The sequence below is a fragment of the Thamnophis elegans genome, chromosome 1, assembly GCF_009769535.1.
Source record: "Thamnophis elegans isolate rThaEle1 chromosome 1, rThaEle1.pri, whole genome shotgun sequence".
In the NCBI taxonomy this organism is placed as follows: Eukaryota; Metazoa; Chordata; class Lepidosauria; order Squamata; family Colubridae; genus Thamnophis; species Thamnophis elegans.
This window is the reverse complement of record NC_045541.1, coordinates 153,140,799-153,158,821: the sequence shown is the minus strand read 5'-3', so window position 1 is coordinate 153,158,821 and position 18,023 is coordinate 153,140,799. Positions and strand designations below refer to the sequence as shown.

The 18,023-nt window shown below is 45.4% G+C and overlaps 2 protein-coding genes across 2 annotated transcripts in view; one reads left to right on the top strand and one right to left on the bottom strand.

The window, feature by feature from the left end:
- The window catches only part of SGPP1 (sphingosine-1-phosphate phosphatase 1), a 28,757-nt gene extending 22,811 nt beyond the window's left edge, over positions 1 to 5,946 (bottom strand). Inside the window, exon 1 of the mRNA XM_032235521.1 lies at positions 4,505 to 5,946. Within this exon, the coding sequence (XP_032091412.1) occupies positions 4,505 to 5,239 (735 nt within the window). The 5' untranslated portion in view covers positions 5,240 to 5,946. The remainder of the gene's footprint in view (positions 1 to 4,504) is intronic.
- Positions 5,947 to 6,779: 833 nt separating this feature from the next.
- Positions 6,780 to 16,839, top strand: LOC116506295 (uncharacterized protein K02A2.6-like; the record flags this gene model as incomplete). Its single annotated transcript, XM_032213963.1, has 2 exons — positions 6,780 to 9,400; positions 16,230 to 16,839. Coding segments are annotated over exons 1-2 (3,231 nt in total), but the record flags the coding sequence as incomplete, so codon positions are not given.
- Between the last annotated feature and the right edge of the window lie 1,184 nt (positions 16,840 to 18,023).

Genomic DNA, 18,023 nt, shown 5'->3' with positions numbered 1-18,023 from the left:
TGTGTGTTTGTCTGTGTGTTGTTTCAAAGCCAAAGAGCCAGTGCTGCCCGAAGACGTCTCCGTGGTCATGTGGCCGGCATGACTAAACACCAAAGACACACAAAACGCTGTTACCTTCCCACCAAAGGTGGTCCCTATTTTCCTACTTGCATTTTTACATGCTTTCGAACTGCTAGGCTGGCAGAAATTGGGAGAAGTAACAGGAGCTCACTCCATTACGAGACGCTAGGCATTCGAACTGCTGAACTGCTAACTTTTCTGATCGACAAGCTCAGTATCTTAGCCACTGACTCACTGAGTAATAAATAAAACAGTTGTCAACAATGGAACTTGCATGAAATGAACTCTGTTACTGGATTAGGCTAACAGCCCATTTAGTTCAATGTTTTGCATCTCCCAGCAATCAAACAAGCACTTTCAGGGAAGTAAATTCTTCTTGGCACATGTTATTCCCAGACAGAAAGAGAAATATTTGTACTTACTAACTAAAACGCTCCAACTTAACTACAAGTTCTATATGTTTTATTTGAGTTGGCCAACTCTGTTTCCTTTTGGTTCCCTTCCTAATAATTCCAAAAGAATAAGTCTCATAGCTTTTATATTATTTAATTTAAAATGTTCATCAATATTTTAAACTATGTATCAGAGATGAGGTTTCCATCTTAATATGACTTAAAATAATTTTGACTTGCTGATTAAATTGTACATGAAGCACTGAAGAGTTGCCTCTGGCGTTTATGCATTAGAAGTTTCTATAGATACTGCAACCTCAGCAACACTTCATTGTATTATCAAAATGCCTGATATTTTGTTCCTCAGTTAGGAGAATTTCAAATCTTTATAAGATACTCATATGTCCTATAACTCAGCTATTAGGGACCCAGAAACAATATTTAAAATGAGCATATTTAAAATATATCAAACAACAACTACATAGTACTATTTATTCTCTCCCAATTGTAGTAATCTAGACATAGATTACAGTATTGTACAGTATTATAAATTTTTGGAACATAGTACAGTCCAACTGTATCTGAACAGGAAAAAAATGAGTTAACGTCAAAGGAATACCAGTGAATGGCTGATCCAATGAAGAAAGTAGGTATTTCTTATAATGAAGATAAATTAACTTTGTGTTTTACAAAGGAAAACTTCCTTAGTCTGTGCTGCATAATAAGGTGTTATTTACTCACTTATTACTACTTTTCCTGATGTCTTAGATAACAAGGCGTGGCCAGTGGTAAAATCATTGAGGGAATCTCAATCTCAAACTTTCTCACGTATGGGTATCTCCATGATGGAAGGAAAAATAGACTTGGTACTAATATCTTCCTCTCCCTGTAACTCCCTTGACCATTTGGAGCAGACTGATAGGAAGGGAAATCTCTTCCTTTTACTAGACTGGAAACTGCCTGCAATTTAGTATAGAAGGAAGGATTTCAATCTTAACCAATACAATCTTTTAAAATTAATGCAATGAAATATAAAAGTTAAACAGAACTTCACCAACAGAATCATGGATACAACTTTTATTAATCTAGTAGTATGCATGTTGTCATAATTATGTCAAAAGTATATGTAAAGTATTATGTCATAATTCCAATCCACCCAAATTCACTTCCAATTTAAGCAACTTCTACTGTAACGTTGTTCCAGAGACATGCAATAGCTTTATGGAAGGAAAATATCAAAGACAACAGTAGAATACTAAATTTTCTAGAGCAGGCTTGTCAACCCACAGTCCACAAGCTGCAGGTAATTCTGGACAACTAATAATGTGGCCCAACAAGTTAGTAAATTTATAATATTGTTATGTGATTTTTAGCAATATTTTTCATGACTTGACTGCATGGTACTTGAGTGAAGACTGCATAGGTCAGGGGAGTCAAATTCAAGGATCTGTCCCGCGGGGTTGTCCTGGAAACAGTATAGGACTGGCCCCCTGTGCCTCTGCTAGAAAAAATGGAACTCTATTTTCGGCTGCAATGGCCTCCTGCAGTCCTCCTGCATGTGCCCCTGCCCCGAGCTCCATTTTTGCTGGCAGAAGACTGTCACGGCCAAGGGCCCACTGGCAGAGGGCTGACACGAGTGATGTTGAGTTGACTACACCTCCCTTTGGCCATGCCCCCCACTCCACCCCCAGAGGTCAAAAACAACCTTGATGTGGCCCTCAATGAAGCTGAGGTAACACCCCTGGTGTAGGTGACCATGGAACATTGCATATGGGATTGTGCGGCACAATTCTTGCTAACTTTGCCGCGCGAACTCATCACACAGTCTGATAAATCAAAACTGCACATTTCAGATGTTACAAGGGCTTGTATGTCTAGGCAAGTAAAATGCAATGTTTACTAATAATACCTGTGTGATAAATATGATGCATGTTTGCCTGTGAAGTCAGGTGTTTTTTTATTATTATTAATCCAGCCAAAAAATGCAATTTTTTTTTTGCTGGAAAGCAAATATGCAAGTTTTTTTATTTAATTTTGTACATGGGCTTGATGCATTGCTTTGTAAAATAATTTAATAAGTTAAATAAAAGCTTTTTAGCAGCTATGTTGGAGTAACTACAAAAATGAATGAAAAAGTTTTTTTGCTTATAATATTGATATATTTACATATACAGCATTGCTAATACTTGAAAAAATGGTTGCTTGTTTATTTTTTTTATCTAAATATGGCTTCAACATCATGTCAAAAGAAAACAGAACTCCCCAAAAACTGTGAATGAAGGAAAAGTGTTCAAAGAAACATAGACAGATGAGTACTTTTCTGTTGAGACAAATAATAAGGCAATATGCTTAATTTGTAGGGAAATCGTATCAGTTTTCAAAGATTACAACTTGAAAGGACATTATAGGCAAAAATATGTTGGGCCAAATTTGATGCATATCAAGGATTGTTTCATAAAGACAAAATAGCAGAACTGAAAAAAGTCTGTCATCTCAACAATTATTTTTTTTTTAATTCAAACAGACTATTGTGCAACCTAATTATGAGGTAGCAAATCTGATTACAAAAAAATAAAAACTATTTATTGATGATGTTTATTAAATAATGAATGGAAAGTGTGGCACATTATCCTTTTTTTTAAAACTGATTTTTCTAAAATCACTTGGTTTTGCCATACTATAGCCTGGCAAATTGATGAAACAGGAAAATCAATTAAAAGAGCTTTGAAGAGTAAAGCTGCTAATTTTAAATTTTATTCTTTGGCAATAGATTAAAGTACTGATGCTACAAATATGGCTCAACTTGCCATTTTTTATTAGGGGTGTTGATAATTGAGTACACTGAAGAAATGGCTTCTTTGGTGCCATTCAAAGACATAACTAAATGTCTTGATTTGTATGAAGCAGTAAAAATGACATTAAAGCAATTTTCTTTACTAACATATCTGATATAGCTACTGATAGCACCACAGGTATGGTTGGTAAAAAGAAAAAGAAACTTTTAAAACTGATAGAAGATGGTGCAATTGCCATCAGCAATTGATACTTGATGAAATATCACTGCAGCATATCAAATACAATTATGTGCAAAAGCTTTGAAAATGGATGTCATGCAAACTGTCATCAAAGTGTGAATTTGATAAGATCCAAGGGCCTGAATTACTGCCAATTCCAGGAGAACCTTAAAAGTATGGGCACTGGTTATGGGGATATAATTGACTGTTCTGAAGTAAGATAGCTAGGTTGGGGTAAAATATTTAAGTTTTTATAATTTGCAAAATAAAATCAAGTCATTTATGGAATCAAACTTTCTGTCAGAATTTGAAACTAAAAAATGGCTCACGGATATAGCATTTATGGTGGATTTGACCACTCCTTTAAATGATTTAAACATGTGTTTTTAAAGTGAAAATCAACTTGCTGTTACAAACAATAAGAGCATTCAAAATGAAAGTTAAATTATGGCTAGCTCAAGTTATGGCAAATAATTTTATACATTTTGATACATTGACAAAACACAATCCTGTGAAAAATATGCAGCCTTGCTTTCTGTTTTGATACAGGAATTTAATACTAGGTTTCAAGATTTTCAAAAAAAAATCAATGTTTTTGATTTTGGGCCTTATATATATTAGAACATATATTAGTTTACTAGAATTCTTCTAAACTAAAGAAAATTATCTAAGATAGGAGAAATTCTGGAATGCTTTACTGATCTCTGTAAATTGTGACAAATATCTAAACCAATTAAGTAATGTAGAAATTACTTCAAAATTCCAACTAAGAGAACAGAAAATAAATCTACCGTATTTTTTTATTTTCAAATTCAGGTGTGGCCTATATCACCTGGCTTTAAGGCTAATTTTCATGCTGCTAAGGCTCAGATTAAAATGTTCCAAAGTTCCTAGCTTTGCATTTACCTGGGAAGAGATACTTTTCATTTTAGAATGGATTAGAAAAGTAAAATTGGTGTTTCATATATTCAGGAAATTGTTTCACCAGCCACAAACAAACATGAAATATCTCAATATTAAACTAAACCGTGTCCTTACCTGCCACCGTCCGTAACTGAGTAGAAATAAGGAGACAGGAATGGCCGTGCCTGCCATGGCATGAGTTGAGGGCATGCTATATTCAGAATTGTAGAACACCTCCAGCTTCACTACTGGGGGAGAAGCAGGCCTCGGCCAACGAATAACATCTTTGGTGCACTGGCCGAAATACATGATCCAAACCCAAATGATGATGAGTCTCCTGCCCAGCCAAGGATCCACATTCCAGACGCAGAAGGGGAAAAATATGATGTAGAAAAGTTCATTGCCCAGTTCTGTGCCAAAGCTGAAGAGGTAATAAAGGAAAAAATTATGGATTCTGAACTTCTGCAATATGGATTCTCCAGTTAGAGAGTTGCGGCGAGGATGGCTTTTTGAGGCCCATTTCTTCCGCTTCTCCAGGGATGCTGGCTGCGATTCCACTCCACAGGTGTCTTCAGAAACCATCCCATTCTTCAAACCATTTGAGTGGCTCTCGTCATGTTTCTCCTCCGCGTTGGAAGAGCCCGGGGACACGCATCGCCTGTCACTATCACCCTGGGTCTTGGCAGCGGCGCAATTCCCGTTGGCCAAGGGGTGCTCTGCGTCCACCGTCTGAGCAAAGGAGACAGACCTCCAGTCTGGAAGTGCTTCCACGCCGCATAGTTTTTGGAAACGGGCAACTTTCTCGGCATCCTGCAGGTAACAAATCAAGCGATGGAGCAGAGACATACCAGTTCTTCTGTCAGAGGGCATCTCAAGGAAGTAAATCCGAAATCCAGGATGGGGGAAGAAAAAATACAAAACAAACCCAAAGCAGTGAAAGAGATCTGGAAGTAGTTCAGGGCAATTTTCTCTTTTCAGCACAGCGGAGGTGGTTGTTGTTGTTTTTTAAAGTGAGAAACGGCTTGCAAAAACCAAGGGGAGCCGCTTCAGCAGATGGCACAGGCACCGGACCTGTGGGCGCGCAGGGAGGGAGCTAAGGCAGGTATGACTTCATAAGGCACGCTGGGAAGGACAGCAACCTTGCTGGCTGGAAGAAGGGAAGAGGGAGGGGGGAGAAACAACGGGAGTTAGTATATGGGGCAGAAGAGGAGGAGCTTCGGGATAGGGAGGAGAAAGCGAAGGGGAAGAAAATCACGAACTGAAGCTGAATCGCAGCCCAGAAAGACCCAGGAGAGGAGGAGGAGGAGGAGGGCGGGTTAAGTTAACCCGTTGGGACGCGAAGCTCCTGAGAACGGGTTCACCTCCAGCAAAGAGGGAAGCGGAGCTGACGGAGCGGGCAAAGAATAGCTCCGGATGGGAAATCACGATCTTCCGAAAAAAAGGCGGCGTCAATCGGGCGCCCAGTCAATCGACCCGGCGGCCGTCCCGCCTAACATCCCCACGCAGCCTCTCCCTGCTCGTCGCTGCTCCGCGCAGCACCAATTCCATGTTAAGTCCCGCCTGCGCCTGTGGCTGCTGCTCTTACTGAGCTGGGGGAGCGCGCGCACGCGCAATTAATCCCTGTCCGAGGAGTCCGCTGCGCGGGGGCGCGCACGCCAGACATAAACCGCAGGGCGTGCGCGAGCTTGCGGAGGGGGGAAAGATCGGGGGGATGGTGGCGCTCAGGTGTTCCGTCTGATGACGCGTCTCTAAGGCGTCTAATAAAAACCCACCAAAGTTGATAATCACAATATTAAAGCGAATACACATCCCATAAATCACACGGTGCAGTTTACAACACCAGCCTATTTCTGGAGCTGACAACTGTGTGCTTCCTTTGGACGGTACAGATTGTGTATATATTATGGAACATTACGATTTAATATAATGTACTAGATATGAATTAGTACAAACGAAAGAACAAGAAGAAAACAGAAAGAAAAAATAATAGAAAAGAAAGGGAAAAATGTAGTAAAGAAAAACAAATAAATCATAACTGTTATGTTCTGAGCAGCCGCCAAAACAAAGAGTTTAAGCGGGAAGCAATTCGACACCTGATTGGCTGATCGTTTGACAGCTCCTGTATAAATAGGGAGATGTCCAACGAGCAGCCGCGGCATTCTTGTTCTAAGCCGGTTCTGAACTGTTAGCTTGTTCTTTTGAGGGAATAAACTTGTTAGCCTTTATTCCTGTCTCCGCCTCAGTCCTTCCTGGCTACCCACAGGTCTTTGGTACACACCACTGGCGACGAGGATGGGATTGCCAAACTGAGGTGCGAGAAGCTGAAGTCACTTACTGCTGAAGTCACTCGCTGAGTCACTAGAACCGCACTTAATTCTATTGCGACGAGACGTCGCTGGCTCTGACAGGAATGGCCACGTTAAATTTCGCGCCATTCAGCTATGGCTCTGAGACATGGGAGTCTTACACGGCTCGGTTCGAGTGTTTTTTGGTCGCTCACGACCTCACCGAGTTGACGGACGAGCGGAAATGCGCATTTTTCCTGTCCGTCTGTGGCAAAGACGTTTTTCATACTGCCAGGGCTCTTACAGCTCCGGAGCCTATTAAGGCCGTCCCATGGCCCGTGCTGCTGGCAAAGTTGACAAGCCATTATGCCCCGTCGCCGTCCAAGATAGCCCGCAGGCACGCCTTCCATCAGCGGAGCCAGGCTGAGGGGGAGTCCGTCAGCGCCTACGTTGCTGCACTACGCTCGGCCGCCCTGCACTGTGAGTTCCGAGACCTAGATGAAGCTCTCCTCGACCGCCTAGTGTGTGGCCTCCGAGACCTCAAGCTTCAAAAGCGGTTACTGACTAAAACAGATCTTTCGTTTCAAACCGCCCTTGATGAAGTTCGGGCGTCCGAGATGGCTGAGGCTTCCCTAGCTACCATCGCAAAGGCCCGGACTGCCACTTCCACGCAGGCTGCCAACGCTTTTAACACTGTGGCCGGTTCACCAGACTCAGAAAGTGAAGATTCCGATGCGGAAACCCAGGATGAGGACATTAACCGCCTTGAGGAGGCGAACAGAAAGAGCTGGCATCGGCGGAAGGGCAACTCTAAATCTGCATGTAGTGGTTGCGGAGGCAATCACGAAAGAGCTGAGTGCAGATTTAGACAAGCCCTCTGCCAGCAGTGTGGACGAAAGGGCCACATCGCTAGGGTGTGCCGGGCAGCGCAGCCCATGTCCTCTCCAGAGTCCCAAACCGAGGGGTCTCGGCCATATCGAACCAAGAAAGCTAGAACGGACTGCCATGCAATCCTCCGAAACTCTAACCACGACCTCTCTTGCCACCTTCTGCAAAAGAAGATCCAACTAGCTGTGACGATAGAAGGGAAGCCCTGTGAGATGGAGCTCGACACCGGTTCCGCAACGTCCATAGTGTCTTGGAGCACAATCAAACGTCTCTTGCCTCAGCTGTCCAAACGCCAATTACAAGACTGTCATTTAACATTAAGGGACTATCAGGGCAACCTGATTCCAGTAATTGGCACCCGGAAAGTCAGAGTGCAGTTCAAGAGGTTTGACGGCCGGCTACCCCTCATCATAGTCGAGGGACGACTGCCCAGCCTTCTAGGTCTCGACTGGTTCCAGTCCCTAGGTCTGCAAGTCAGCGGAATCCACCACCTCGGCGCAACTGCACTCGACTGCTTGGTCAACGAATTCCCAGCTGTCTTCGATGGCACCTTAGGCAAATACACAGGAACGCCTGTTTCTTTCAACCTCGACCCATCAGTGCAGCCGGTGCGAATGAAGCCACGCCGAGTTCCAATTGCACTCAAGCCGAAGGTGGACGCCGAGCTGGACAAACTCGTAGCTCAGGGCGTCCTCGAGCCAGTGGATCATGCACGATGGGAAACACCCATCGTGCTGCCGATTAAGCCGGACGGCAGCGTGAGGATCTGCGCAGACTACCGCTGCTCGATCAACCGTGCCCTGCCTTCAAATGCGTACCCAGTGCCAGTGGTCCAGCACCTCCTACACACTCTGGGCGAGGGGTCAATTTTTGCAAAACTCGACCTTGCACAGGCGTATCAACAACTGGTCGTGGACGACGAAGCAGCTGAGGCGCAGACAATCATCACGCACCGGGGCGCATTCCGTTGCCGCAGACTGCAGTTTGGGGTGAGCATCGCCCCTGGACTTTTTCAAAGCTTGATGGAGCGGTTGCTCCAAGGACTCCAAGGCGTCGTCCCCTATTTTGACGACGTCCTTGTGTCAGCCACCACCATGGATGAACTCATGGCCCGTTTGCGCATGGTTCTCCAAAAATTCCAAAAAGTGGGCCTGAAGGTTAAGAGAGACAAATGCCAGGTTGCGGTGTCCCAGATAGAGTTCCTGGGGTTTCTCATTGATGGCAATGGCATCCACCCCACTGCTGCCAAGACCAAAGCCATCCTTGAGGCCCCTGCACCTACTAATAGAGCTGAATTACAGGCCTTTTTAGGCCTCCTCAATTTCTATGCGGTCTTCCTGCCGCATAAAGCCTCCGTCGCGGAGCCACTCCACCGTCTCCTAGACTCGGGGGCTGCCTGGGTCTGGGGCCGGCGGGAGGCGTCCGCGTTCCGGGCTGTGAAACATCTCCTGATCTCCAACGACGTCCTTGTTCAATACAGCGAGCACTTACCTTTAGTGCTCGCCTGCGACGCTTCACCCTACGGGGTGGGCGCCGTTCTTTCCCACCAGTTGCCTAGTGGAGCAGAGGTGCCGGTTGCCTATTTTTCCCGCACTCTCTCTGCTTCTGAGCGCAACTACGCACAAATTGATAAAGAGGCCCTCGCTATTGTGGCCGGGGTGCGGCGTTTCCATCACTATTTGTACGGCCGCCCCTTCCAAATTGTCACTGACCACAAGCCTTTGCTGGGATTGCTTGCCGGCGACCGCCCGGCCCCGCAGGTGCTGTCTCCCCGAATGACACGATGGTCTGTGTTCCTCGCCTCCTACGACTACCTGCTACTGCACCGACCAGGGAAGCAGATCGCTCACGCCGATGCCCTCAGCCGTTGCCCTTTGCCAGACGCTCCTGAAGACCTAAATTTAGCAATAGCACTTATATACTGCCCCATAGTGCTTTACTCTCTGGGTGGTTTGCAATATCAGGTTATTATCCCCAACTATCTAGGTCCTCATTTTGCCAACCTTGGAAGGATGGAAGGCTGAGTCAACCATGAGCTACACCAGGATCAAACTCCAGGCTGTGGGCAGAGTTTGTCTCAATATTGCACCTTAACCACTGTGCCACCAGGGTTTGTTTTAATAATTTACTGATTCTTAAATTACAACAAATGATCTCTTCCACTTCTATTTTCTATAAACAACATTTTGAAAGCCAAACTTTAAAGTTCAGTCATGGTCATTAAGGGCTACCATAAACAATAACATACCTATTTTAACCTTGATCAAATAAACCAACTTTATATTCCTTCCTTTTACTTTTGACAATCCCAAAACTCGATTTCTTGTCATATTTTCTTTGTCTGTTCTCACAAAATTCTTCAAAACTTAAATAAGTTAAAAAATACTTATTAAACTCTAATATAAGAAAGTTATCCTGCTCATTCTTCTTCTTTTTTTGGTTAAAATATCAGCCAGTTTCATTTGTAGATGCAGGGTAACTTCTGGTTCCAGATCATTAGACTGTAATGTTTAAATTCACTTTCAAATCAGTCTCAGACCTATCTGGTAAAATTTTCTCCTCTTTAATATTTTCTAAACTCAATCTTTTTGTAATGGCATATGGTTCCAAAATTATCTGGTGGATCTTATTCATGACTATCCTTCAATACATTATTTAGCCTCATTCTGTATTAATAAGATTAAATCTTCTCCTTAATTATAACCTTTAGTTTTTTCTGGTTCCTTCTAGTATCAAAGCATCAACATCTTACATGTCTAAAATATTTTAAGTATTCAAAACAGCAGCATTTTTCCACAGGAAGTATTCTTATAATTATTTTCAAAATCTTCTTTCAAAAATAAATAAATTTTAAATCTATTTTAGTCCATTTGTAACTTTCCAAAATTAATGTTTAAGTCACCTTTTTGCTGTTTATTCCACCAAACTATTTTAAGTCCTTAAATTTCTGTTTATTTTGATAAGGATTGAAGGAAGCCTGCCCAATGTAGTATAACATGATGCCCTGAAAAACAGCTAATAAGCAATTTCCAAAAAATAATTAAGAAAGGAAGTATGTGAATTCCTGTATCTATAAAAGTGCCAATTATGGTTTGGACAAAGATGTCATCCCTTATTTCCTAGACCTCTAACCCATTGCTTAGTGGTCTCTTTATGAGGAACAACTGTCTCGAGCACATGTAGGCAATTCCAAGTTCTCTTTTCATCTGGAGAAGAATACCAAAGTTCTGGTCTATTTTCCAGCTGTTCATTCTGTCATGGTTGTCAACTCTGGTCTGACCAAAGCTGTTTTCAGGTTTGCAATTTCTTCTCCAGAAGTGATCGGCATCTCTGTAATGGAAAACTCATCAAATTTGCAGATGACACCAAGCTGGCAGGAATAGCCAACACTCCAGAAGATAGGCTAAAGATACAGAAGGCTCTTGACAAACTTGAACATTGGGCACTCTCTAATAAAATGAAATTCAATGGTAAAAAGAGTAAGGTTCTACATTTAGGCAACAAAAACGAAATGTACAGGTACAGTATAGGTGGTACCTTGCTCAATAGTAGTAATTGTGAGAGGGATCTTGGAGTCCTAGTGGACAACCATTTAAATATGAGCCAGCAATGTGCAGCAGCTGCCAAAAAAGCCAACACAGTTCTAGGCTGCATAAACATAGGGATAGAATCAAGATCACATGAAGTGCTCATACCACTTTATAATGCCTTGGTAAGGCCACACTTGGAATACTGCATTCAGTTTTGGTCACCATGATGTAGAAAAGATGTGGAGACTCTAGAAAGAGTGCAGAGAAGAGCAATAAAGATGATTAGGGGCAGTGACGTGTGGTGAGCTTTATGGCTGGTGAGGCAGCGTTTTTTTTAGACTTGTGGATTTCAACTCCCAGAATTCCACAGCCAGGCATGCTCAGTTCTGATTTAAAGCGACAGCATTTTCCCCACTTGCAAAATAAGTTTTCCTTCATTCTTTTTCTTCTCCCTCCTGCTCCTTTCTCCCTCTCTCCCTCTCTCCCCCCTCTCTCAAACACACACGAACACAGAGAAGTTGGATCCCTCTCCCACTCACTCACTCTCAAACAAACACAAACACAGAAGTTGGATTGGATATATTTTCCAATGGCTTGAAAGCAGATCCTCTGCCATACCCCCCTTCCCCTGCTGCCTTCCGATCCCAGCCTTTGATTGCAGGTGGAGCCACGTTGCCTTTTCAAACTTGTAATCAGTGAAGCTGGGCTTATATACTTTTATCCAGGTGTGTGTGTGTGTGTGTGTGTGTGTGTGCGTGTGTGTGTGTGTGTGTGAAAAGGCAGCGTGGCTCTGCATGCAATCAAACTTTTTGAATTCCTCCCCCCTCCCCACACACAGACCTTTTCCAGCTGTTTCAGAGAGGATTTCAACTCTGCTCTTGCCTGCCATCATGAAAAGAAAAAAAATGTAAAAGGAGAAAGGCAAGAGCTCTGAGGTCAGACTGAGCTAGTTGCTCCCAGAGAACTCAAAAGCCTCTAAAAATGCCCTCTACAGGAGGTGAGAGAACCATATGCCTCCTTTGCATAAGGAATTTTTCGCCTTTTAACCCTTGCTTAACTCTGCTCAAGTGATCATAAAGATAGAGTAAAGGAGGCATGTGTTTCTCTCGCCTCCTCCTGCAGTTAAGCACTAAGCAGAGTCATCCACTGTGACTCTGGCAGCAAGTACCTTAGCCTTTTTCCTTTTAATTTTTTTTTCTTTTCATGATGACAGTGGTGAGGCCTTGCCTCCCCGGCCTGCCCTGACTGCACGGCCATGATTAGGGGACTGGAGACTAAAACATATGAAGAACATTTGCAGGAACTGGGTATGTCTAGTTCAGGGGTGGGTTTCAACCGGTTCGCGGCGGTCCCTGTGAACCGGTTGGTCGGCGAACCCGGAAGTAAGTAACTTCCAGGAACGGCGAAGGGCCCGCCCGCGCGCCCATGCTCCTTACCCGGTTTTGACGAGTTCTGCGCTTCCACGCATGGCAGGATGCATACAGTGCCTGCGCGATCCTCCAGGAGCAGCTGGAGCATTGCACAGATGCTAGTACGCATGCGTGCGCTGCGCGTGTGTGCACGCATGCCGCACGCGTGCACAAGGACGCCGCCGGCCCCGTTTCAACCGAACCGGTTGGAACGGGGCAAGAAACCCACTCCTGGTCTAGTTTAATAGAAAGAATGACTAAGGGAGACATGATAGTAGTGTTCCAATATCTCAGGAGTTGCCACAAAGAAGAGGGAGTCAAACTATTCTCCAAGGCACCTGAGGGTAGAACAAGAAGCAACCTAGAACTGAGGAGAAATTTTCTGACAGTTAGAACAATTAATCGGTGGAACAGCTTGCCTCCAGAAGTTGTGAATGCCCCAACACCGGAAGTCTTTAAGAAGATGTTGGATAGTTATTTGTCTGAAATGGTATAGGGTTTCCTGCCTAGACTAGAAGACCTCCAAGATCCCTTCCAACTCTGCTTTTGTATTAAGATCTAACTGATGTTTTCTGTGATAAGCAATTGATAATTTAGTGGATATCAAAATCAAAAAGCAGGTGGCTCATTGAACAAAGCAATCCAAGACCCCACATTAGGCACAAATGACCAAATTAAAATGATTCTGCTTTGGATATGTTATTCGAAGACCCAGATCTTTGGAGGAGGTTCTGATGCAGGGAAATTTGGAAGGAAAGATAAGAGGACCAGCATAACAAGGTAGACAGATTCAGTTGCACTGGTTAGAGTGTTGGAAGACAGGAAATACCAGATTATGACCAAGTTATTCATGGAGAGAATCTACCCATATATTTTTAAGAGGCAACCTCAACTTGATGACATATAACCGATAAACCAATTGCAATATATTTGGAATATTGGTGGAACTGGTTTGATTTAACTATGAAGCTTTGTGCAGCGAGTGTGGGTTGATCTTCCATCTACACACAAAATTGTATTTCAACACGTCCTGATGAATTTGTAGCTCCAACTCATAAGAAAAGTTCTCTTGAAACGGCAATTCAAGATGAGGTAGTGATTAAATTATGTTATTTATTCCCTCTCAGTGGAAAGGGCAGACATGATAAAAATGGGGCTAATCCCTAAACCTCTTGGCAGGGAACTCTACAATGTGGAAACTGCTATCAAAAGACTCTCTCTTGTGGCCCACCAAGATAGGAAAAAAAAGATCTTTATCATTAATCCCCAAAGTTTAGCAGTTTTAAGTTAACCAACAAATCAGGGATAACTAATCCACGGCAAATTATTTTGTCGTAAAATACTGCACCTCTGATTTGGTGATGCTTTTAATTGCTACGATAGCAAATAATCTTGGACCCTTTTCGCATGGCAGGAGAGAAAATTGAACATCTTTCATATGTGCTGCCTCCAACGTATTCTCAGCATCACCTGGCATGACAAAGTTCCAAATAGCGCAGTCTTGGAACATGCTGGAATTTCTAGAATGTATAGACTATTGAAACAGCAACGTCTACGCTGACTTGGGCATGTCGTGAGAATGGCTGATGGTCGGATTAGTGCAGGGAAAGCGCCCCAGAGGGAGACCACAGCTGTGATATAAGGATATCTGCAAGAGAGATCTAAAAGCCTTGGGAATGGATATTAACAGCCAGGAAACCTTGACCTCTGAGCGTTCAGCTTGGAGGCTAAAGACGCAGCATGACCTTCTCCAATTTGAAGAGACACTTGTTCGGCAGGCTGAGGCAAAGAGGCAATCCTAGAGCCAGCGACATCTGGGGGCTGGGCAGTGTGGAAGGGATTGCCACTCCCAAATTGGCCTTTCTAGCCACTTTTTAGATGCTGCTTTAGGACCTCTTTCCAGAGCACGATACCGTAGTCTTTTGAAACTGAAGCATACCAATAAGCAAATAGAGCTGCAAAAAAGGACAGGATATATTAATGTCAACAAATGGAAAGTTATGGTTGAAAGATCTGTAGGAAGTTATTACTCAGCTCTCTCCCAGAAAAATGAAATATCCTAGGAAATATTGAAAAGGCAGAATATTACATTTCCCTGGATGTGAAAAGGGAGAAACATGTTTTAAAAACAGAGTAGCTCCCTGCAGCTTCCTGCCCACCCCCTTTGTCAATGGGCCATTAAGAAGTCCAAGCCAGTCCCTTTACATAATAAAGAGTTCTCCCCTTCAGCTCCAGGGTGATGGGATTAAGGCATAATTAGCCTTTATGCACTCACCACATGGAACTCAACTAAACCTGGATTCAAAACATAGCCTAGAGAGTTGCCCCTGCATGGCCCCATGGGAGTCTGACAACCAATCAGAATACATTGCTTACACAGGAACAGGAAACAGATAGGTGGGGCCGAACAGATTATTAAAAACTCTGCAAGCCCCTTTTCTTCTCTTCTTCTCCACCCAACATTGAAGCACGTGATCACCTTTTCTGTTCAGGACTCAAGCCATGTGGTCCTGTCACCAGTAAACTATCTTTCCAAGCAGCCTCCATGTCTCCAGTGTCTTTTTCCCCACTTGGAGCGGAACCCAGAAGGAAATTTATCTCAACAGATCAAAGCCACATTTATGATCTTGTAGATTTGAGTAGACCGCCTCTTGCTGTATCATGCTGTGCTCTTTTCTGATTAGTCCCTTACTCTATCTGGCTGTAACTAAGCTACTGGTACATGCCCCGACCAACAGCTCCTAAACTTTATCCCACTACATTTCTGGATTTATGGACCTCAAATAAACAAATTGTACTGCTCCCAAACAAACTGCATAGACATAAATCGATAAGGTTCTGTTCTCTTTTTTTCTCTTTCTGAAAATGTTTCCTTTCTAGTTTTCTCAAGAAAGCTTTAAGGGTTGAGATTGGAAAGTTTTGCAAGTAACAATGAGTAATAGGAACAAAGATTTTAAAAAATCCCTACCAGTCCAGTTCAGAGGTGGGTTTCTACCAGTTCGCACCTATTCGGTAGAACCGGTTTGTCAAATCTACCGAACCAGTTAGAAGAGGTTCCACCAGTGGACCCAGAAAGCAGGCCACACCTAGAGAAGAGGTTCCAAAAAATTTTGAAACCCACCACTGGTCCTTGGATATGATTATTCTACACTATCATGCTCATATTTATAAAACTCAGTGCCTCTGTGAAAGGTAAGGATGACTACTGCGTTTGTGGTGCAATCAGAACATTGCGTGTGTTGAAGTTGTTTTAACGCAAACCAAAGATGCCTTTTAAAAAACAAGTTTACATCCTATTCTTATGCATGCCAGTGCTGTGTGTGAGGTAATTTAAGGTGGTTCTGACAAGTGTCGTCGGCATCTTCATATCCGGTCACATGGGCGGCAAGCCACTCCCATCCAGTCACATGGGTGGCAAGCCACTCCCACAAAGGAGGCCACACCCACAGAGTAGGTTCCTTGGGCTTCTGGCAGGTGACAAGCCGACCCCCCCCATCCTCTCCCCCCGCATGATGAGATGGACGGAGTTCCTTGCAGCGTACTCGTACACGCTGCAGTACCGTCCGGGCAAGCAGCTAGGGCACGCTGATGCCCTGAGCCGCTGCCCCCTGCCGGAGACCGATACCGCCCAGGTGCCCAGTCTCTCCATCCTTTCCATCGCGTCTTCCGGCTTCCCCATTTCGGCCGCGGATGTCGCGGCCTGCACTAAGGCCGATCCGATCCTCTCCCAGGTCGCTTCCTGGGTCTTGAGGGGATGGCCAACTGAGAAGGTGGCAGAGGGCTTCCGGCCCTTTAAAACTCGACAAGCGGAGCTCTCCCTCCACGGGGGGTGCCTCGTTTGGGGGGATCGAGTGGTGATCCCTACAGCTCTTCGGCCACAAGTACTGTCCCTGCTCCATAGGGATCACCCCGGCATAGCACGAATGAAGGCATTAGCCCGTAGCTATGTCTGGTGGCCCCTATTGGATTCAGAGATAGCGGCCTATGTAGGCCGCTGCACCCCGTGTCAACAGTCAAGGCCCAATCCCCCCGCCGGGCCTGCTCGCGAGTGGGAGGCTCCGAGAGGCCCGTGGTCCCGCCTCCACTTGGATTTCGCTGGTCCCTTCCACGGCCAGAATTTCTTGATAGTGGTGGACGCATACTCCCGCTGGGTGGAGCTGGTCCTGATGGGCTCCACCACAGCTGAGAGCACGGTCCGGGCCTTGAGAAGGCTATTCGCAACACATGGGTTGCCGGACCTCGTTGTTTCGGACAATGGGCCTCAATTCATGTCCACCACGTTTCAAGAGTTTCTGGCCGAGCAAGGGATCCGGCATGCGCCCATAGCCCCGTACCACCCGGCCAGCAATGGCCGGGCGGAGCGGGCGGTCCGCTCAGCAAAGGAGGCCCTGGGCCGCATGGACCGGGGCGACTGGCAGGAGAAAGTGGCGGCTTACCTGCTAAGCCAACATTCCACTCCCTGCCCTACAACCAACCGAAGCCCCTCGGAGCTCTTGATGGGCCGGCGTCTGCGGACTCCCCTGGATCGGCTACACCCGTTGTATTCAGGGGATCAGCCGAGCAGCCTGGGGGTTACCCCTCCCCGTTCCTTTAAATTGGGGGACACAGTATGGGCCCGAGCATTTTCTGGACCAACGAAATGGGTTCCGGCCACTGTAACCGCCCTGACAGGCCCCTGTTCTTTCAGGGTCGGATTGGCTGATGGATCCCAATGGAGGCGCCACCTGGATCAACTAAGGAGGCGCCTCCCGCCACCGGCCGACAGCCCGGGGCCAGCTGAAGGCAACACCGCCCTTCCGGGGTTGCAGTTTGAGGCCTTTGCCACACCAGGCCTCTCCTATCAATCACCAGAAGCTCCATCCGAAGAGTCGACTCCACGGGCCTTCACCACACCAGGCCCGGCCTACCCGAGCGCCCCCTGCAGGGGACACCAACTGAACACTCAAGCCGCCGCAGAACAGGCCCCACCTGTAGCTACACCTCTTCCCAGTGACACTCCTCCCGGACGAGACTCCACTACTCTGAACACGCCTCCACGCCCCAGCTTACCATTGCCGTTGAGCCCGCCTTCTGGGCCTTCTCGAGAAGGCGTGCCTTGGAGCTACACCCCCTTCCGGGAGGAGCTACGACAAGGAGGTCCTCCTCCGCCGACGACTCTGGTGGAACTGCGAAGGTCGGGGCGGGTCCGGCACCGCCCCGCCTATTTACAAGACTACGCATGCTCCACCCGCGGAGCATGCGCAGAACTGGGGGGAAGGGGTATTAAGTATTCATGAGCCATGCAAATGGGCTCAGTGGTTAAAATTAGTTCAGCACCATTGTGGAGGTCAGCAACAGCTTCTAATGCCCCTAGGCCAATTAGGGCTCAGCAGAGTGGTTGCTGGCCCTTTTCAATGTATCTGAATACACAACACTTATGCATGCCAGTGCTGTGTGTGAGGTAATTTAAGGTGGTTCTGACAAGTGTCGTCGGCATCTTCATATCCGGTCACATGGGCGGCAAGCCACTCCCATCCAGTCACATGGGTGGCAAGCCACTCCC